Source organism: Notolepis coatsorum, assembly GCF_963971535.1.
Source record: "Notolepis coatsorum genome assembly, chromosome: 18".
In the NCBI taxonomy this organism is placed as follows: Eukaryota; Metazoa; Chordata; class Actinopteri; order Aulopiformes; family Paralepididae; genus Notolepis; species Notolepis coatsorum.
The window spans coordinates 44799577-44822771 of record NC_140182.1 but is presented as its reverse complement, the minus strand read 5'-3'; the positions used below and the strand labels follow the sequence as shown (position 1 = coordinate 44822771).

The 23195-nt window shown below is 44.4% G+C and overlaps 1 protein-coding gene across 1 annotated transcript in view; it reads left to right on the top strand.

The window, feature by feature from the left end:
- LOC311245348 (uncharacterized protein) overlaps positions 1-18016 on the top strand; it is a gene marked incomplete at its 5' end in the record, with an annotated part of 72502 nt that extends 54486 nt beyond the window's left edge. The window contains 15 exons of the mRNA XM_084335191.1: positions 1417-1568; positions 3555-3764; positions 5880-6088; positions 8078-8128; positions 8555-8641; positions 10959-11023; positions 11275-11397; positions 11937-12078; positions 13474-13633; positions 14231-14328; positions 14955-15038; positions 15197-15315; positions 15708-15854; positions 16148-16331; positions 17452-18016. Coding sequence (XP_084191317.1) covers positions 1417-1568; positions 3555-3764; positions 5880-6088; positions 8078-8128; positions 8555-8641; positions 10959-11023; positions 11275-11397; positions 11937-12078; positions 13474-13633; positions 14231-14328; positions 14955-15038; positions 15197-15315; positions 15708-15854; positions 16148-16331; positions 17452-17709 — 2089 coding nt within the window. The 3' untranslated portion in view covers positions 17710-18016. The remainder of the gene's footprint in view (positions 1-1416; positions 1569-3554; positions 3765-5879; positions 6089-8077; positions 8129-8554; positions 8642-10958; positions 11024-11274; positions 11398-11936; positions 12079-13473; positions 13634-14230; positions 14329-14954; positions 15039-15196; positions 15316-15707; positions 15855-16147; positions 16332-17451) is intronic.
- Positions 18017-23195: the final 5179 nt, after the last annotated feature.

The following is a 23195-nucleotide window of genomic DNA, read 5'->3' as shown; positions in this document are numbered from 1 at the left end:
CCAGACATACATCACACACACACACACACACACACACACACACACACACACACACACACACACACACACACACACACACACACACACACACACACACACACACACACACACACACACACACACACACACACACACGCACGCACGCACACACACACACACTAGAATTTGATCATTGTATACATTTTTGTATACATGGAATACTTTATACTTTGGCTGCACTTGGTGACTTACGACACCAGTGACACCTATGTCAACATGACCGGTATGACTTAATCTAACACATCCCATAACAGCATAATGGTGTTTTGTTGCTACGCCATCCGCGTCTATGCCAAATACAACGCAGTTCGGTTTCCGGGTTCCTCTGATTGGCCACTAAGCCCACGTGACCGCGCGCTAGCACGCCCCCCTTATCGCCCGCTGCCGCGCTGTGAAGCGGAAAAGCCAGCGGGCGGCGTGAGGCGGTGATTGCAGAATGGGTACAATACAGTACGGCGCAATACACACAATTGTTAAGGGGATGCAGACCAGAGAAAGACGTTTGTCTTGTTTACATCAGGGTCCCCCATTTTCAATTCATATCGACATTTATGACATCCACAACATACATGACATTAGCCGCCACGGAAGAAGACGGCCGCTGCTGCTGAAACCACCGCCTCGCGTCGCCCCGCTGGCTCTTCCACTTCACAGCGCGGCAGCGGGCGATAAGGGGGGCGTGCTAGCGCGCGGTCACGTGGGCTTAGTGGCCAATCAGAGGAACCCGGAAACCGAACTGCGTTGTATTTGGCATAGACGCGTCCCGCGTCCCATCCATGTCTTGTATGATATGTTGGTGGCAGTGTGGCGCACTGATGCCTCACAGTAAGAAGGTCCTGTGTTTAAACCCCGGCGGGAGGCCTTTCTGTGTGGAGTTTGCATGTTCTTCCCATGTTTGTGTGGGTTTCCCCTGGGTATTCTGGTTTCCTCCCACACCATAAAAGACATGCATGCTAGCTAGGTGACTCCTGCAATTTCCCTTGACATGGCATTAAAACTGGAGTTGGTCCCCGAGCGCTAGAACGTATTTTACAAATAAAGAAGTTCCTTCCTATTTGTATGTATATATGTATGTACCCTATCATCCTAATGTATATAACAGAATGTATATCCCGGACCGTTTGATTGTTTATTGTTTATTATTATTTGTATTCTTATTCGTGACTTTTGTTTCTGACTACCTAAATGTTTACTGTTTACTGTGAGCAATCTGTAGTGCTGAATTTCCTTGGGGATAAATAAAGTATTTCTATTCTATTCAATTTTCCTCTCTGCTCTGTATACAGATGTATTTTGTAGGGTTTTCAGAAACTATTTCCTGTATTCCTCCATGTATCTTATTTGAATACTGTTACTGTATATGTTTTCTGCTCCCAGCCTGAAGGAACGTCCGGCGTCGTCAGCCAGCCAGACCAGCACTGTGGTCAACGACCGGCTTCAGGAGCTGGTCAGAATGTTCAAGGATCGGACAGAGAGAGCCAAGGAGAAACTCATAGACCCAGACAGCTCAGATGATGACAGTGTCACCTGTGAGTTCACACACACCTGGGGCGTAGGTTTGATGTGAGCTTTGGTAGAGACACTTAATATGTGAGCGCACAAAGTGCGAGCAGAACATTTCTTTGGCAAACTTTTTTTTTTTTGCTACAAAGAGCATCAGATAATCCTGATGACCTCCTGAACGGATGCATTTGGCCGACATCTGTACTTGCTGCATACAAATATATAGCAACTTCGGTCCAAAAAACCTCACCACAAGAAAAAAGATGTCAGAGATAGCCTACAGGGCTTTTCTATATGGTCACTGACACGTTAGGATGTGAGATTTACAAAACGTTTGGTTCTGCTTATGAGACGGTCAGGCAAGAATAAAAACAGATAAAAGAAGCAGGACGACTTCATGGTCAAATTCTTATATTACAGATAATAGGATAGCTTGCTGTCGACCTGCACTTTTGCAACAAAATGGTATTACTGAAACTACAGTTTTCACCCTGCAATGTATTTGGTATAGGGACAATTCGTATGTCTGTGGCTTTGGTAGGGAAATGTCCCTAGTGTCCCTATATAAAACTACACCTATGACACACACTACACAAACACAGAGGACTGAGAACTCTTAACACAAACATGTGCACAACAATGTAGACACGCACTGCACATACATACTGAACATTTAATTTACATAATCACTCTTGCTCGCTCGCTCGCTCACTCACTCACTCACTCACTCACTCACTCACTCACTCACTCACTCACTCACTCACTCACTCACTCACTCACCCACCCATTCAATGTACATACTATATTATACTGTATGTGATGGAAAGCATTGTCATCACATAGGGGTCACCATATAATAGAATATGAGTAGAGTAGAATTAGACAGAATAGATCATAGTAACATGAGTGCTACCGTATGTACAGTGAGTAACATGCCATTAGAGTAGCTTGTGCTTTAGGGCTTACAGTGCATTTTAATTCCAGATGAAAACACTCTATCACTCCCACTACACCTGGAAATATCCACTCTTTCAAAGACACCACTACATCAGGAAACGCCCACTCAGTTAAAGCCACGCCCACCACAACTGGGACCGCCTTCTGCTCACATGAAGCCTGAACCACACCTGAGACAACCCACTGCTAGTCAGCTGCAGGTGAGCTGTGCCAGCAGAGCAGCTTCTCCCTGTGGTCCCATAGAATTAGAATCGATAGAAAAGACACTTTCTGGTTAGATGGCTTAGACCCCTTAGATGGCTGCTGTATCATTTTGATCATGTTGTTTTGGAAACAATCATTGGTTTATGTGTGGATAGTGCATGAGGAGTGGAGTTAGATATTCCACACAACTGTCACACGAATGTTTGGTCAAATGGTGTCTTTGCCATGGCAAAAAAATAAATAAAAAAAATGTCCCCATGACATATCACATCAAATTCTAAAGCATCTTCATGGTCAAGTGGACCAGCCGAATATGATACAAGAATATTGACTGGAATATGAATGCCAGTTCTATCTATTTTGGCTCTATGGCTCCACCTCTTCACAGCCCCAACGTGTAACCCAAGATGGTATACCCAAGTCAAAACCTTTAAGATATTCCACACTGAAAGTAAATTTTTAGTGTATATACATTTGATATGTGGTAAAAATAAATGTTTATTAAACGTTTTATTAGTTCGACATTTCATTTGTCTAGCCAAACTTTCTAGCCAGTCATATAGTGTACTGGACATGTGACCTTAGATCAGTATTCTTACACTTAGGAGTGTGATGAATCAATCCAGGCTGCCATGTTTATGCCCCCAGTTCAGTGTGTGTGTGTGTGTGTGTGTGTTTGTGTGTGTGTGTGTGTGTGTGTGTGTGTGTGTGTGTGTGTGTGTGTGTGTGTGTGTGTGTGTGTGTGTGTGTGTGTGTGTGTGTGTGGTGTGTTGTCCAACTCAGCTGACCTTTGGCCTCTTCCGTATGACCTCTGTGACCTCTTTTCTTTTTAGCTCCTACTCGGGCCTCAGGTCCAGACCCTGCTCCAGGGGCTCCGAAGGAAAAGGAGGGGGAGAAAGAGGCGGAGAGGGAGGCGCAGCCTGGCCCCTCGGGGAGAGGAGGAGTAGAAGGAGGAGAGAGGGAGGTGGAGGAGGAGAGGCGCTGCTGCAAGGTGAAAACGCCTCGGTGGATACGATCCTGTCTCCTCTACCGCTTCCCCGCCAGCATCGACCCTTTCACCAGTGAGCCTCCAGACCCACCCACTCCCGTCCTGCTGACGCTATCCCTGCTGTCACTGTCTCCTGAACTCACTGTCTCCTGAACTCACTGTCTCCTAAACTCACTGTCTCCTAAACTCACTGTCTCCTGAACTCACTGTCTCCTAAACTCACTGTCTCCTGAACTCACTGTCTCCTAAACTCACTGTCTCCTAAACTCACTGTCTCCTGAACTCACTGTCTCCTGAAGTCACTGTCTCCTGAACTCACTGTCTCCTAAACTCACTGTCTCCTGAACTCACTGTCTCCTGAACTCACTGTCTCCTGAACTCACTGTCTCCTAAACTCACTGTCTCCTAAACTCACTGTCTCCTGAACTCACTGTCTCCTAAACTCACTGTCTCCTGAACTCACTGTCTCCTAAACTCACTGTCTCCTGAACTCACTGTCTCCTGAACTCACTGTCTAAACTCACTGTCTCCTGAACTCACTGTCTCCTGAACTCACTGTCTAAACTCACTGTCTCCTAAACTCACTGTCTCCTAAACTCACTGTCTAAACTCACTGTCTCCTAAACTCACTGTCTAAACTCACTGTCTCCTAAACTCACTGTCTCCTAAACTCACTGTCTCCTAAACTCACTGTCTCCTAAACTCACTGTCTCTTAAACTCACTGTCTAAACTCACTGTCTCCTAAACTCACTGTCTAAACTCACTGTCTCCTAAACTCACTGTCTCCTGAACTCACTGTCTCCTGAACTCACTGTCTAAACTCACTGTCTCCTAAACTCACTGTCTAAACTCACTGTCTCCTGAACTCACTGTCTAAACTCACTGTCTCTTAAACTCACTGTCTAAACTCACTGTCTCCTAAACTCACTGTCTAAACTCACTGTCTCCTAAACTCACTGTCTAAACTCACTGTCTCCTGAACTCACTGTCTAAACTCACTGTCTCCTAAACTCACTGTCTAAACTCACTGTCTCCTAAACTCACTGTATTGTGCTGCCAATCTGCTAGTCTCCTAACCCTGCCTATCTGCTAGTATCCTAACCCTGCCAATCTGCTAGTATCCTAACCCTGCCTATCTGCTAGTATCCTAACCCTGCCTATCTGCTAGTATCCTAACCCTGCCAATCTGCTAGTATCCTAACCCTGCCAATCTGCTAGTCTCCTAACCCTGCCTATCTGCTAGTCTCCTAACCCTGCCTATCTGCTAGTATCCTAACCCTGCCAATCTGCTAGTATCCTAACCCTGCCTATCTGCTAGTATCCTAACCCTGCCTATCTGCTAGTATCCTAACCCTGCCAATCTGCTAGTATCCTAACCCTGCCTATCTGCTAGTCTCCTAACCCTGTGATGCCTATCTGCTAGTCTCCTAAGGCTGCGGTTACATTAAAGGCAAAACTATTTCGTTTAATTTCACTTTTCAGAACGTTGTGTATTGGCAGGCAAGTTAGACGTTGTTTGTCTCCTGTATGCGCGGGAGGTATTTGTGTGTGCGCCTCGGTCGGGAGTGTGTGTAGCACAGCAGAGCCCCGCTCCGCTTCAGACAGATAGAGAGAGCACAGATGTAAAGTCCGCGCCTTGCAAACGTCCGAACGAACACTCGATCACCATGCGTCGGTGTCTACTGCGCATGGGCGTTGGGCGTGAACGGCTCCATATCTGGCTCGCACATATTACATGGCACTGTTGCAGGGGAGTTTTGAAAATGAAAACCCCCTTTGAGCGTTGCCGCTTGGAAAACGAAATTGCCTGCCAAAACGGCATTGCCTTTTAACTTGGACATGCAAACGAAATAATTCGAAAATGAAACGTTGTAAGTGTAACCATGGCCTAAGCCTTTCTTGCAACATTTATCCCACCATTTTCTGCCATTCCCGGCACCTAGCTGTCTTTGAAAACCCCAATGCTATTCTTCCTCAGAACCAAAGTCATCTTCTCACACTGTTGAGGTTGTAGGCTGTTATCAACACTCATCTATCTTCTATCTTATCCTAATGATCATGGACAACAACACAGTATCTCCTCTACCATCACTGTCCATGCTCTGGGTGTTCATGGTGACCTTAGCCAATGTTGATGGTTGATCCCCCCCCCCTCTCTCCCTCCTCCTTCCCCCCTCCTCTCTCCAGACCTGATGTATGTGCTGTGGATGTTTCTGGTCACCCTGGCGTGGAACTGGAACGTTTGGTTCATCCCGGTGCGCTGGGCCTTCCCTTACCAGACGCCCGACAACATCCACTACTGGCTGCTGTGTGACTACTTCTGTGACCTCATCTACATCCTGGACATCACCGTCTTCCAGCCGCGCCTGCAGTTCATACGGAGAGGGGACATAGTGGTCAGTGGTAGCCGGGGTGTCAGGAAGGGTTTATAAATGAACGCAAGTTTATTTATATGTAACGGATGGTACCGCGAAGTGCAGTCACGAAGGACTCCAGATGTTGTGGAAGTGACTGGGGGGAGTAGCGGTGCTATGGGTTAAACTCACTCTCATCCTCAAAAGACACATAGACATGTTACAAAGCGGTGAGTTCACTTCTTGGTATAGCGGTCTGTGCTGTTGCCCGTGGCGTGGGAGACCCGGGTTCGAAACTCCCTCGGGCATCGAAGTTTAAGGTGACGATGGTAAATGGCTGCTTTTTTATATAGCTCTTTTATCCAAAGCGCTTTACAATTTGTTACTCACATTGAGTGAGTGAGTGAATGGGTAATTTACCCATTAACTCACACATTCACTCACACATTCACACACCGACGGCGGAGGCAACCATGCAAGGTGCCAACCTGCTCATCGGGAGCAATTAGGGGTTAAGTGTGTTGCTCAAGGACACATTGATACGCTGCCCGGGAGGAGCGGGAATTGAACCGGGAACCTCCGGATTGCCAGACGACTGCTCTACCTCCCGAGCCGCGATGTCACAACCGTTACATATATAGCACACTTTCACACAGAGAGGCAATTCAAAGCTGTGTTTACAATAAAATAGATAAAAAGAAATGCAAGGAGATCATAAAGAGCATAAAAAAGAAGAAAGGTGCCATTTTCAGTGGGCTGTACTCACACGTAACCAGTTAACACCTTTTTAAGCTCATATATATGTAGATTATAGTATATAATATCGGATTGATGTGAGTTACATGAAAATATGGTATTTTCGGGCGGCCGGGTAGCGCATCGGACTAAGCGTCTGTCTACCACCACAGAGACAGTGGGATCGAATCCAACTGTGGTGGTTCCGGGTTGGCCGACCGTCCATACTAACACAATTGGCAGTGTTAGCGGGTGGGAAACCCGGCGAGGGTGGGTCCTGGTCGTTGTAAACAGCGACTCCTACAGTTCGGTCGGGGCGCCTGCACAGCAAGGGAAAGATCTGGGAGAGGTAGTGTGACCTTCCACACGTTACACTCTCCCAGTGAGAGTCCGCGCTGCCAGGTGAAAAGAAGCGGTGGGCTGGGTACACATGTGTCGGAGGAAGCATGTGATAGTCTCCGCCCTCCCGGACCGACGGTAGGGGGTAGAGTGCGCAACGACCAGGAAGGGGATTGGGAATTGGCATAACGACTAACATTGGGGAAAAAACGGAAAAAGAAGGGGGAAAAAGATAATTCAAAAAATATATATATGGTATTTTCTAAGGAAATTAAACATTTTAAATATCAATCTATATTGGTCATTACTGGCAGTAATGCGTAGTACATACAGTAGACTGTAGTTTATAGTTTACTCTCTTTTCCTTCTACCACTGCATCACTGGTGGTGCCATAACAATAGGAGAAGACAGTGGATCTGTGGGCTAAGGCACACACTGTGAACTTGCAATGTTGTGGGTTTGAATCTAGCTTATAACTAACAGTATGTAGCTTATAACTAACAGTATGTAGCTTATAACTAACAGTATGTAGCTTATTACTAACAATGTAGCTTATAACTAACAGTATGTAGCTTATAACTAACAGTATGTAGCTTATAACTAACAGTATGTAATTTATAACTAACAGTATGTAGCTTATAACTATCAATATGTAGCTTATAACTATCAGTATGTAGATTATAACTAACAGATGTAGATTATAACTAACAGTATGTAGCTTATAAGACAAAACATTGAAAAATACACATTGACTGCTGCAAAGTCAATGCATGGGTATCATTTGGGAAAATTGGGAACGTTTTTCAAGTTGACTTACAGGAGATGCTTGGTTGTTGCTGGACACTGATCAATAAAACACTTAAGAAGAGAGAACATTTGTGTATTTTCCTCCCTGTCTGAGAATTATGTAAATCATTGTTGATTGATATACAACATTCTGTTTCCGTTTGTTACAGTGTGACAAGAAAGAGATGAGGAAGAATTACATGAAAACTACTCGTTTCAAGGTAAGTTTGATTTGAACACAGGGGCTAGCAGGGTATATTCAAACCTTTATTAAAACTGGAAAAGCAACTGAGGTTTCCCTCATTACAACTTGATTGACAATGGTTGGAGATCAAGGTTTTAAATTCTGCAACAGAGGGGAGAATCTCAAGCTGTTGGAGTTCAATCCATGAGCTAGGGGCTTCTTAGCGAAATGCAGATTTACCCTGTTCTGAGCAAACTCAAGGGACTTTAAAGACCAGTCGCTAGAATGGGTTCCATAGGTTCCAAAATTCCATTCCAATGATGATGTTGTATAAGGATGTAGCTTACCAATAAGGGCCTTAAAATCAACCAACCAACCAACCAATTAATATTCCATCCATCCTTTGCTAAAGCACCACTGTGTTAGTGTTCATTAGATGACTGTGGGTCTCTGTGTGTTTCAGCTGGATGTAGCCAGTCTTGTTCCCCTGGAGCTGTTCTACTTTAAAACAGGCATCAACCCTCTGCTCCGCTTCCCCAGGCTACTAAAGGTATAGCTAGCCTACTATTATATTTATTATTCATTATTTGTTACGGTTATTTGTTAAATGAATACATAAATAAATGTATAAATATGATTTATGATTTACATAATATTTGAAAAGCATTTGTAATTGAAATAGTTTACACATTAATACGTTTCGATGGAGGGTGTGTCTTCATCAGTCACATCTAATGTCTGCGTTGAAACATTAGTCTACAATAAAAGGTTTACATCTCTCGACTACATTTCTGAAGTCTCACCATGATTCAAGATTGTCCTACTCTGAGAGCACCAGACAGGCCTACTCTGAGAGCACCAGACAGGCCTACTCTGAGAGCACCAGACAGGCTTACTCTGAGAACACCGAGCACCAGACAGGCCTACACTGAGAGCACCAGACAGGCCCTACACTGAGAGCACCGGACAGGCCTACTCTGAGAGCACCAGACAGGCCTACACTGAGAGCACCAGACAGGCCTACACTGAGAGCACCAGACAGGCCTACACTGAGAGCACCAGACAGGCCCTACTCTGAGAGCACCAGACAGGCCCTACTCTGAGAGCACCAGACAGGCCCTACACTGAGAGCACCAGACAGGCCCTACACTGAGAGCACCAGACAGGCCCTACTCTGAGAGCACCAGACAGGTCTACTCTGAGAGCACCAGACAGGCCCTACTCTGAGAGCACCAGACAGGCCCTACTCTGAGAGCACCAGACAGGTCTACTCTGAGAGCACCAGACAGGCCTACTCTGAGAGCACCAGACAGGCCTACACTGAGAGCACCAGACAGGCCTACACTGAGAGCACCAGACAGGCCTACACTGAGAGCACCAGACAGGCCCTACTCTGAGAGCACCAGACAGGCCCTACTCTGAGAGCACCAGACAGGCCCTACTCTGAGAGCACCAGACAGGCCCTACACTGAGAGCACCAGACAGGCCTACTCTGAGAGCACCAGACAGGCCCTACACTGAGAGCACCAGACAGGCCCTACACTGAGAGCACCAGACAGGCCTACTCTGAGAGCACCAGACAGGCCCTACACTGAGAGCACCAGACAGGCCTACACTGAGAGCACCAGACAGGCCCTACACTGAGAGCACCGGACAGGTCTACTCTGAGAGCACCGGACAGGTCTACTCTGAGAGCACCAGACAGGCCCTACACTGAGAGCACCAGACAGGCCTACACTGAGAGCACCAGACAGGTCTACTCTGAGAGCACCAGACAGGCCCTACACTGAGAGCACCGGACAGGTCTACTCTGAGAGCACCAGACAGGCCCTACACTGAGAGCACCAGACAGGCCTTCTCTGAGAGCACCAGACAGGCCCTACACTGAGAGCACCAGACAGGCCTACTCTGAGAGCACCAGACAGGCCCTACTCTGAGAGCACCAGACAGGCCTACACCGAGAGCACCAGACAGCCCTACTCTGAGAGCACCAGACAGGCCTACTCTGAGAGCACCAGACAGGCCCTACTCTGAGAGCACCAGACAGGCCCTACACTGAGAGCACCGGACAGGCCTACACTGAGAGCACCAGACAGGCCTTCTCTGAGAGCACCAGACAGGCCCTACTCTGAGAGCACCAGACAGGCCTACACCGAGAGCACCAGACAGCCCTACTCTGAGAGCACCAGACAGGCCTACTCTGAGAGCACCAGACAGGCCCTACACTGAGAGCACCGGACAGGCCTACTCTGAGAGCACCAGACAGGCCCTACTCTGAGAGCACCAGACAGGCCCTACACTGAGAGCACCGGACAGGCCCTACACTGAGAGCACCGGACAGGCCTACACTGAGAGCACCGGACAGGCCTACACTGAGAGCACCAGACAGGCCTACACTGAGAGCACCAGACAGGCCTACTCTGAGAGCACTGGACAGGTCTACTCTGAGAGCACCGGACAGGCCTACACTGAGAGCACCAGACAGGCCCTACTCTGAGAGCACCAGACAGGCCTACTCTGAGAGCACCAGACAGGCCCTACACTGAGAGCACCAGACAGGCCCTACACTGAGAGCACCAGACAGGCCTACACTGAGAGCACCGGACAGGCCTACACTGAGAGCACCAGACAGGCCCTACTCTGAGAGCACCAGACAGGCCTACACCGAGAGCACCAGACAGCCCTACACTGAGAGCACCAGACAGGCCTACTCTGAGAGCACTAGACAGGCCTACACACCGGACAGGCCTACACTGAGAGCACCGGACAGGCCTACACTGAGAGCACCGGGCAGGCCTACACTTCCTTTTTTAGTAATGTCTCCCTTCTAACCACATTTGTCTTTGTACCCCGATCGATTTCTCCAGATCAATTCTTTCTTTGAGTTCAATGAGCGTCTGGAGGCCATCCTGACCAAAGCCTTTATCTACAGGTGAGGTCTAGACCACTGCAGGTTGACCGTTGGTCCAGTTTGTGCACACTTTATAATTACATAAGCAAGTCTACTCCCCCTTATGTTTCTATTTCTTTTTTTCTTTCTTTCTATCTGTCTGTCTGTCTGTCTGTCTGTCTGTCTGTCTGTCTGTCTGTCTGTCTGTCTGTCTGTCTGTCTGTCTGTCTGTCTGTCTGTCTGTATGTCTGTCTGTCTGTCTGTCTGTCTGTCTGTCTGTCTGGGTCTATCAGAGTGATCCGCACCACCACCTATCTTCTATTCTGTCTTCACTGTAATGCCTGTCTGTTCTACTGGGGTTCAGCCTACGAGGGACTGGGATCCACCAAGTGGGTTTACGACGGCAAGGGCAACAGGTTGGTGATGGAGACACACATTTAGAATCTTTATTTATGTCCACATAAAGACAATGTTTAAAGGACACAAATATTATCAGTGCACTTGTACATTGTGGGTTATTCTGATACAGTCGTGCCCAAATTGATAATGGCAACCAAAGTTACACACACACATGGATGATGAACCTGACAATCTACACACACACGCATGCATGCACGCACGCACACACACAGACACACACACACACACATGTGCACACACACATGTATGCTGTTATACTTGTATGGGCGTTTTACTGACATTCATCCCCTAACTCCATAACCCTCATCCTTGTGTAACATGCACACACTAATCCTAAACCTACTGTACTGTAAACTCTAACATTCAAATGGCCCAGTTACCTTCATTGATTGCTACTTTGATGTTACATGAGCTTATCTCTCTCTCTCTCTCTCTCTCTCTCTCTCTCTCTCTCTCTCTCTCTCTCTCTCTCTCTCTCTCTCTCTCTCTCTCTCTCTCTCTCTCTCTCTCTCTCTCTCTCTCCCTCTCCTTACAGCTACATCCGCTGCTACTACTTTGCTGTGAAGACCCTGATCACCATCGGGGGTCTGCCGGATCCCACCACACTGTTTGAGATTGTCTTTCAGCTCATCAACTACTTCGTGGGGGTCTTTGCCTTCTCTATCATGATTGGACAGGTGGGTTCCTGGTCCTATCTGTACTACAGTGACACTTAACCCTTCACGTCACCTGATACCTGATAAGGCCCCTGTGTGCTGCAACGCTTTGTCAAATATTCAAATATAAGAAATGTTTCTCAGTATCCACATCCCATACATAGCAATACGTATGGTGTAGACACCTCCTAGTGTACACGCTGTAGAGTTACATCTGTTACAGCTGCTATATTATTAATATAATTCATATTTGTATTGGTAGTATTATTGTTTTTTTTGTTCTTTTATGTTCATACCTCCATTACGCTTTGGGGTTATCATACATTTGGGTGTGGGGGTGTTACATGTGGGGTGTGTTTGTACCCTGAAAACAAAGAACAGAGAAACATAGAACCACAGGGAACAAGCAACAGTATGCATACACAAGACAAAACCACAAGTAACAAGCAACAAATACAAAAGCCAGTAGGGGAACAATCAGGGTAATGAAACCAAGGGGAGGGGGTGTGGGAGGGACAGGAGACGGAGAGAAAGTAGGGAAGGGGAAAGGGAGGTGGTAGGTTGGAGGAGGGTGGCTATCGGTAGGGAAGGTTGTATGCTTGGGAGAACAGAAATGTGGAGAGTGAGGGAGAGTCTCTGATGGTCTGAGGGAGGGTGTTTCAGAGTCGGGTGCAGCTCGTGAAAATGCTCGGTCTCCAAAACCTTTTAATTTAGATGATGGAATGTAACATTCTACAGTACCTCATAGACCAGCAATGTCATTCACTCACTCACTCACGCACTCACTCACTCACTCACTCACTCACTCACTCACTCACTCACTCACTCACTCACTCACTCACTCACTCACTCACTCACTCACTCACTCACTCACTCACTCACTCACTCACTCACTCACTCACTGTTAGCCACTCCCCTAGTGGCGGCTCACAGGTGTGGCGCTTCCTGTAAGACCAGTGCAATATATTCCTGATCCCCTCGTGGTAGATTGCAATGACTTGGACATTTTGGCCTCATAACAACCATCAGCTTTGAATATACATTTCTGCAAGGATCATTCGGGACCTGTTTTGTCTTCTCCTCAGCAGACTTTTGGGTCCTAACCTAGTCATTGAAAAACAGTGCTTATCTACTGTTTTTATTTGATATATCAAGGACATTGGTGTCATACAAACACATAACAGACAGATGATCAAATCAGTTTCAGAATAAGACACGTATCATTTAGTTAATCTAGAAACTTGGTCCACTCTAGCTCATTGAATGAATGAATGAATGAATGAATGAATGAATGAATGAATGAATGAATGAATGAATGAATGAATGAAAAAAAGGAATATGTCACAGTTATTTCAGTGTAATTTGATTAGAATATGTATGCTGACTCTTGATTGGCTCATGTTGTCTGTCATCCAGATGCGTGACGTGGTTGGTGCAGCCACGGCAGGTCAAACATACTACCGGGCCTGCATGGACAGCACCGTTAAATACATGGCCTCTTACCGCATCCCCAAAGATGTCCAGAACCGTGTCAAAACCTGGTACAACTACACCTGGCAGTCACAGGGCATGCTCGGTAAGGGGACGTGAATGTTTGTTGTAATGGGATATAATATCTCTTCTATGTATGTGAAATGTATCTAGAAATACAAGGAGAGAGAGAGCAGAGGAAGTCAGGCCCATTCATGCTGGGGGGGGGGGGGGGGCACGTGCCCCACCAGATCTTTCGACATTGGATTTTTTTCACATTTCTATTTTATTTGATTACTATAATTTATTTTTACAATATGTAGTTATGATCATTTTAGATTATGAGTCAAACATATTCTTCTAATTATGTCATAGATCATATCTCAAAAGGTCACACACACACACCCTTTCCCTATGGCATTGGTTTCTTCCAAAAGTTGCAGGATGAAATAAATTCACAACAGCAGTAAGCAGGCAGCACTCTGCTGGAGGTGGAGATGTCGGCTACAGCTCACCTGTGAATGTGAATTTATGTAAAGAAATGTATGCAAAGTTGCAAAGGAGAGTAAGGGAGAGAGCGTACATGTACGTGTATGTGTATATATGTGTGTGTGTGTTTTTGAATGAATTAATACATGTTTTTGTTTGCATTCATTAATAGCATCTATCTGACTATCTCTCTTCTAATGTCTCTGCCATTCAGATGAACAGGAGTTACTGACTCAGTTGCCAGATAAGATGCGTCTGGACATCGCTATAGATGTCAACTACTCCATCGTCAGCAAAGTACCTCTCTTCCAGGTAGGCCTCATGGGAAACAAGAGAACGGGGCCAAATATGGCTTCATACAATGTTATTTTTCTTATGGAGAACACCCACACAAAAATGAACTATAGTAAAACTATGTTATTCCTGTGTACTATTTACTGTACTAATACTATAGTTATACATAGTATATATTTATATATATATATATATATATATATATATATATATATATATATATATATATATATATATATATATATATATATATATATGGTAGAAAACCACAAGAAAACAGCACCTTATGATATAATATTCCAAATATGGAAATACTCTGATGAATCATAGTATATGTGTATCATAGTATATATCTATAGTGTGTATGAAATAATACTATAAATATGAATCACTATAGTATTTATGTGATCAAATAATCTATAGTGTATATGGAAAGAAATGGTGGGTTTTACTATTGTTCATTGTGTATGGGGAAGATAATTGATTGGGACATTTTGCAGTACTGAATTCAGAATAGATATGTACAACTTTGGGAGGCAGGGGGTGGCAGGTTGGGGTTCCCCAATGGCTGCCTTGTACGTTTAGTTTATATTGTTATGTCAGGAAAGCTTTAAATGGAATACTGTGTTGTTCCCTACTGCCAGGGCTGTGACATGCAGATGATCTTTGACATGCTGAAAAGCCTTCGCTCTGTGGTCTACCTGCCAGGGGATTATGTCTGCAAAAAGGTACTGTACTACAGGAGCTGTGTGTGTGTGTGTGTGTGTGTGCGCGTGTGTGTGTGCTCGCGCGTGCAGATGTGTGTATGCATAATTACACACACAGAAATGATTACAGCAACTCTGTATTACATCATTCTTGGTGTGTCTCTCTCTCTCCCCCTCAGGGGGAAGTGGGACGTGAGATGTACATTATAAAGGCAGGAGAGGTGCAGGTGGTCGGGGGTCCCGATGGCAAGACGGTGTTTGTCACACTCAGAGCAGGGTCTGTGTTTGGAGAGATCAGGTGAGTCGCTTTTTTTGCTTCGTTTTGTTGTTTTACCTCTTATTACTCATTGTGAAAAAACATTGAAAACAAGGAAGCAAGGTAGTCATTTTAACAGACAAGTCGTGTAAAAAAACAAACACACATAAGCATTTCAATGTCAAACATTTTGAGGTTTTTCATTTTGTTTAGAGACATGTCTCCACCACTGACCAGAGCAGAGCTATTCTCATACTATTCAAAGTAGCACTAGTAGTGAACACACATGTTTTGCAGAGATCTGTGAAGGAATGGAAATGGGTTGCATTTGTTATGATCACATTTTCTTAATTGGCCTAATTAATTGGCCTTAATTGGAAGATAAAAACATGTATTTCCCTTGTGTCACACTTTAAACCTGTGCTCTCTGGCAGTTTGTTGGCGGTGGGAGGCGGGAACAGGCGGACGGCCAATGTGGTTGCCCACGGTTTTGCCAATCTTTTCATCCTGGACAAGAAAGACCTGAACGAGATCCTCGTTCACTACCCTGAATCACAGAGACTGCTCCGCAAGAAGGCCAGGTGAGAGAGAGAGAGAGAGAGAGAGAGAGAGAGAGAGAGAGAGAGAGAGAGAGAGAGAGAGAGAGAGAGAGAGAGAGAGGGAGAGAGAGAGAGAGAGAGAGAGAGAGAGAGAGAGAGAGAGAGAGAGAGAGAGAGAGAGAGAGAGAGAGAGAGAGAGAGAGAGAGAGAGAGAGAGAGAGAGAGAGAGAGAGAGAGAGAGAGAGAGAGAGAGAGAGAGAGAGAGAGAGAGAGAGAGAGAGAGGCTCAGGTCTTTCTCAGTGGGATCATTCTATTATGACTGTCCCTAACTTCAGGAAGATGCTAACTAAAGACAAGAAGCCGGAGCCTAAGCCAGAGCCCACGGAGCCCCACATGGCCCCTCCCCGCACCGAGACGCCCAAGTTGCTGAGAGCAGCCCTGGAGATGACAGAGAAATCCTCTGGGCTGAAAGGAGCACTGGCTAAAGTCAAGGGCAAGACGCCCTGTGTCTCCCTACAGGTAGGCCTACAGCAGAAGGCTTTTGTGTGGGTTCTTATATCCAAATTAAGTTTAAAGTTCCCATATTTTAGTACTTTTCAACAAGTTAAATAGGTCTTTGGTGTCATGAGAAACACTTCTAGCAGCTTCTATATTCCTCGGTTTTAGTCCTGTTCTCAACAGGCTGTTTCTGTGCATTTACATTTTACATTTACATTTAGTCATTTAGCTGACGCTTTTATCCAAAGCAACTTACAAGTTCTGTATGACAAGTCATCAGGAAGGGCACAAATCTATCAGCTGAGTAACAATGTTCATCAAAGTGTTGAGTGCTACAGTGTAGGTTAGTATTAGGACAAGTGCATGACAAGTGCATTGCTTTTTTTAAAGCGAGCTGCTTTTATCATACAAATATAATAATTATCGTACGTCTAGCAATGGTGCGCGAGCCTGTACTGTCAAACGAAATTCAGATCAAATATGACTCAAGATCCAGCAATATCATATCAAACTTACTGTAAACTTACTGTACATATGCCAGAAACATATTTTAGGTTTAACTTTAGATACAAAAGAGAAGGTTTACGAGTGAGCCACCATATTGGACACATATTTGAACGCCATCTGAATGCATGACGTTTTTTCCAAGATCTCTTCACACACATACACACACGTTATTAACTACATTGATTGTGGCTGTGATTCTGAATGGCTTATTTCAATAGGGAGCGTTCTTCAGCTGAACTGCTGAAACTGGACTATGGATATACTTTTAGTGCTCTCTCTCTCTCTCTCTCGCTGTCTCTCTCTCTCTCGCTCGCTCTCTCTCTCTCTCTCTCTCTCTCTCTTGCTCTCTCTCTCTCTCTCTCTCTCTCTCTCTCTCGCACTCGCTCTCTCTCTGTCTCTTTCTCTCACTCTCTCTCTCTCTCTTTCTCTCACTCTCTCTCTGTCTCTCTCTCGCTCTCCCTCTCTCTCTCTGTCTCTCTCTCTCTCTGTCTGTCTGTCTGTCTCTCTCTCTCTCTCTCTCTCTCTCTCTCTCTCTCTCACTCACTCTCTCTTGCATGTTTGGGTGCACAGGAATAACTTGTGAGTTCTTGAGAAGGTTGGCGTTCTCCTCATCCTCCTCTCTCTCCTCCTCTAGCCCTCCATCTCCTCCTCCACCCCTACACCGTCTCCAGGTTCCAGCCCCGGAGGAGGCACGCCCACCCCCGACGGCTCTGCGATGCTACGCCCCGCGTCCCGCTGTCATGACGATGGATCCACGACTCCGCGGTCCGTGTCCCGTTGCCATGCCGACAGAGAGGGGGGCACAGCACCCCCCGTGGACCCAGGGGAGGAGGGAGCCGAGGGGGACGAAGGGAAGGAAGGAGGGAAAAGGAAAGAGAAGAGGAAGCAATGATGCCGTTGGAAGGAAGCCCGATGCTGTATTCTATACGTTCCCATATTGTCCCATGTGACACGCTCACTTGACCACTATAATGTTTCTTCGTTTTAACTTGTATCTGTCGAGGGGAGATTTTGCTGAGCGTGTCGCTCTTTTTCCAAACATGTTACTAGATCTTCAAAGTTGAAAGAAACAACCTATTTGTTGCTGCAGATAATCACTTATTCAGACCCACTGAATGTACATTCAGCAATAATACACATTATCTGGAGATGGTCCCACAGGGGTTGAGCTGTGTGCGTTTGAATACAATATGTGTGTGTGTGTGTGCTGTCTGCGTATGTTGTGTTCAGGTTCTCTGATCCATCTGTCACAGTATCCTAATGCCTTCTGCTCTCTTATCAACTCCAAGCCATTTTGTTTGTTCTTATTGATCGCCCCTTATGTATTTATGTGAAAGAATGCCATCATTGGCTTTGTCTGGTTACCCATTCAGAATGTAGACACATTTTTATAGTAGCGACATAAGGGGGGGAAAATTTGGCTATTCGATTTCCAGTTAACTTGGAATTTAACTCAGCGTTGTGATTGTGAGACGGAGTGGGGATTCTGGATGGGCTGTTATGTGTATTGGTACCTCATTTCTTATCATATGACTCTATATTGCTGTTTAACTCTCTTCAAGTTACAAACTGTCAAATGCTTTTGTTGGTGTTATTGTTGTTGCTGTTGTTGTTGTTGTTTATTCAATGTTTACAGAATATCTTTGCGAAAATGACACTATAATTTGCCTTATTTATTTATTTTTGTAATTTTATCATTGTATCATGTGGGCATATTGTATGTAGTTTCAACTCTGATGAGTGTGTTTTTACCGCATGATCTGTTTTCTTTGCCACGCTGTTCCCAGTTGGAAGTACCCTCTGGGAACCCCTAATTAAAGGTAGACTCCTCCTAGTCCAATGTTAGATAATCCTGGATTATCAGGCGTTGATTATCAGTCTACCTTTAATTAGCGATCTCACATCCACACGTTGAGGAGCTCCGGTTCCACAATCAGCTAGCTCTGATTACCTCAATATTGGACCTTGATTTGACATCTCTCTCAATGTTATCAATAACCTATATAGGCTACATTCATTCATTTTGAAAACAACGTATATGTACAGTATATGTTTTTATGTTTATAGACATTTTGTTACTAATTTGATATGATTTGTACTGTAAATATTTTTTTTTGATGTGTAGACTGATCTAAAACAATTGTATCAAAATACTGCTTCACGCATTATAACTTTGATGTGTCAATGTATTGTCAAATGTAGCGTAGGGTCGATGTTTAGGTGAAGTTGCCCTTCAGCGCTGACCTGAAATCAGCAAACTGTACATATTTGGACACTTGATTATGATCGAAGCACTACTTCTTAGCACGGGACCTTTTTTGTGCTTATTGGGTGATAATGTTCCTCCTGTCGTGGTCCTGGTTCACCACTGTTGGAATGAATGGAGAGGGAACACTGCAGTGGACAAGATGTTCTCCAAGTCATTCAGGATGTTCTCCAAGTCATTCAGGAGGGCAACTTCACTTTGGAACGACATTGGAACAATGTTTTTATTAGGATAATACTGTGTGCGGTTTTATCATTGGTGTAGGCCTAGATGGATCACTTTTTATCCCAGCCTCAGAATAATGGGCTATTTTAACCAGCTACATATACTGCCAGACAATCTGTAGATAAGATCAATGTTTATATGATTTATATCTACTGTGTGTGTGTGTGTGTGTGTGTGTGTGTTTGTGTGTGTGTGTGTTGTGTGTGTGTGTGTGTGTGTGTGTGTGTGTGTGTGTGTGTGTGTGTGTGTGTGTGAGAGAGAGAGAGAGAAAAAGGAATGAGAATCAAAGATGCAATGATATCCGTTATTTTTTTTATAGTATTGTCAATGGTCCGTGTAGTTGTCTTGTTTTGTGGATTTTGTTTAAATAAATTACGGTTTTCAATATATCTGACTTTGAATTTGATATCTGAAACAGAGTGATTTATCTTAGGCCCCAAGTTAATTAATTGTGAATGTGATCAGCAGACCAGTGACATTGGTTCATTAATGAATGGTTTTACCCAAAAGTAATTGTGAGGAGAACAAAGTGACACCAAGGCAGGCTCACAGGTTTATATACCCCAGAGTTTATTAAGTACATGGCAGATACTTTTACATCGTTGGTCATGTACACTCTGAGCCAACAACCACAAAGGAAGTATTGTTGACAGGGTAAACGCAAAGAAAGCTAAAATTATAGCAACCTAACAACCTGAGCCTCTGTGCCTCCTTCTAGGTAACAACCTGAGCCTCTATGCCTCCTTCTAGGTAACAACCTGAGCCTCTATGCCTCCTTCTAGGTAACAACCTGAGCCTCTGTGCCTCCTTCTAGGTAATAACCTGAGCCTCTGCACCTCCTTCTAGGTAATAACTTGAGCCTCTGTGCCTCCTTCTAGGTAACAACCTGAGCCTCTGTGCCTCCTTCTAGGTAATAACCTGAGCCTCTGTGCCTCCTTCTAGGTAATAACTTGAGCCTCTGTGCCTCCTTCTAGGTAATAACCTGAGCCTCTGTGCCTCCTTCTAGGGCAGGGGTCAGCAACCTTTACTATCAAAAGAGCCACTTTCCCCCCTCCCACAAAATAAAATGCTCAGGGAGCCGCACAACCTATTTACCCTTAAAATGAAGATAACACTGTATAACGTTTTATATATCCCCAAGCATACCCCACATTTAGTATAAAACGCCTGACAATTGCATACCCAAAGTCATTTGCGATTTATTATACTTTATACTTATAGCACACAGTTTGTTGCATTAATGGAATTATAAAGCAACAAAAAGAAAAATGTTGACTTTTTATTGCAGTTTTTACCTGTTATAACAAAGGAAAACCTCAAACTCTTATGAAGAGGAGAAAAAATACTGGCTGTGTAGACCTATTTTTAAATAAAACACAGAAGAGGAGACAAAACACTGGTGTCTGTAGACCGACTTTGAAATAAAACCCTGAACTATTCAGGTATATTTGAGTCCTTCCCTTATTTGTGGAACATTTATAAAATAAAAAGTAGTCCACTTTGAAAAAAGACTACCATGTGTAGACCTACTTTGAAATAAAACACAGAAAAGGAGAAAAAACACTGGCATCTGTAGACCTACTTTGAAATAAAACCCTGAACTATGCAGCTCTATTTGAGTCCTTCCCTTATTTGTGGAAAATCTATAAAATAAAAAGTAAATTTTTCGTTGTTCGCAAATTTCGCACCACATATCAGGCATACAGGTAAGCATGCATCGTTATAGTCGTGAAAGCAAAATCAATCTGTCCACGCTGAATTAAACCCTCTATTTTCCTCAGACTTTCCTTTTTTTGGATTTATCCATGGTTAGCTTACTGGGGGGTCGGAAACTCAAGATTAGCCACTTGCAGACGGCAGGGAGAGGCGCAGGGTGTGACGTACTGTATATTTTAGTTGATGAAATATTTTTGTTGACTAATTATTTTAGTTGATGAAATATTTTTTCATTTCAGTGTCACAGAATGACATCGATCTCCAAAATAAGAGAACAAAAAAGAAATAAAAATAAAAAAAAGTTTTTTTTTATTTTTTGGGGCAGGGAGCCGCAGCTGATTGGCTAAAAAGCCGCATTCGGCTCCGGAGCCACAGGTTGCCGACCCCTGTTTTAGGTAACAACCTGAGCCTCTGCGCCTCCTTCTAGGTAACAAGCTGAGCCTCTGTGCCTCCTTCTAGGTAACAACCTGAGCCTCTGCGCCTCCTTCTAGGTAACAACCTGAGCCTCTGTGCCTCCTTCTACTTCTAGGCATGGGCGGAGTTTATGGGGGTGCAGGGGGTGCATTGCACCCCCTGGTGGCCGGGGGTGAAATTGCTTTAAAAAAATAAAATAAAAAAAACAAATTATTTTTATTTTAATAAAATTATAATAATTGTGAGAAACAAATCTGAATTCTATTATGTTTTGTTTTACAATACATTCATTTTATAGTAGTAATCATGTCACATTATAAGGCGAACCTTCTGTAGTGTGGCAGTGAAAGGGTTAACGCGCGGCCAAGCACCAAGCAGCAGCAGCAGCCCCGCGCGATAGATTGTAACGCTTGTACAAAGCCACTTATTCTGAGATGATAATTAATGTATCTGGATAACCAATGCACGGATTTTGTCGAGGCAGGTAGCGTTATTTCGGGAAAATTGATATCTATAGTCTGGTATATTTTTCGTCCACGAAAAATGGAGGCTGTAATAATTATTATTGCTCGAGACCGAGAGTCTCTATGAATAATAATAATTAGAGCCTCCATTTTTCAAGTCAGTTAAAAATGATCCCCCGTAGTGCTGTGTGTGTGAGTGTGTGTGTGTGCTGCTGTACTACCTAAATAAAATAAAAAATTAGGGGTTAGGGCATTGTAAAAACGCTAAAATAATAAAATAAAGGTCAAAAAAATCGGGTATCGTTCGCCGAGCAGTCGCACCCCCTGGCGTCAAGTTCAAACTACGCCTATGCTTCTAGGTAATAACCTGAGCCTCTGCGCTACGAAAGGCTTTCTCTGGTCTGCATCCCCTTAACAATTGTGTATTGAGCCATACTGTATTGTACCCATTCTGCAATCTGTTAATAACATTTTCAATCAATCAATCAATCAATCAAACCTTCTAGGTAATAACCTGAGCCTCTGCGTTACCTTCTTTTTACGACTCAGGTAGGTGTGTTGAACCCAAATGCAGTACAGAAGAAAGGTGCGGAGACGGTAGTTGCTCTTCTCACCAAAAACAGTGTTTCCTTTTTTTATTATTATTTTAATTTATTTTTTATTATTTTTATTTTCATTTTTCAACAACATACTGTTGGGGAAAATGTGTATGAGGTGGACTAGTTTAATATAGGTCAACTAGCAGTGCTGAAAGACGTCTGGCTGACGTTCTTAAAACAACTTGGACAGAGGGACATTTCAGTACGGCACATTGTGTGCTGGTAATCTTATCTTGTTCTTTTCTCTCTTTCATACATACACAGCACACACACACAGACACAGGCACAGCACACACACACAGACACACGGACACGCACATACACAATACACACATACAATACACATACGTCTGTACGCAGACGCACGCACACACAGACACACACACACATACACACACACACACACACATCTCACTCTCTACATCATATCGTGTGTGGATATCATATCTTGCTTATCTCTCTTCATGTTCTCTCTCTCCGATGTTAAATCTACGTATCATCTTAATGTACGTCATGTCAGATCTGACATGATGTGATACGTCATCATATCTGTCATGGGGGGGCAGGACTGAGAGGGGATTTAGGGACAGGCAAAGGGATCCAGGGGAGAGGGTTTTTGTTCAAGCTGTGGCGATCCTCTTTGACCCATAGCTCTTGCTGTTAAAGAACTTCTTTTCTTAAATAAATTACCTAT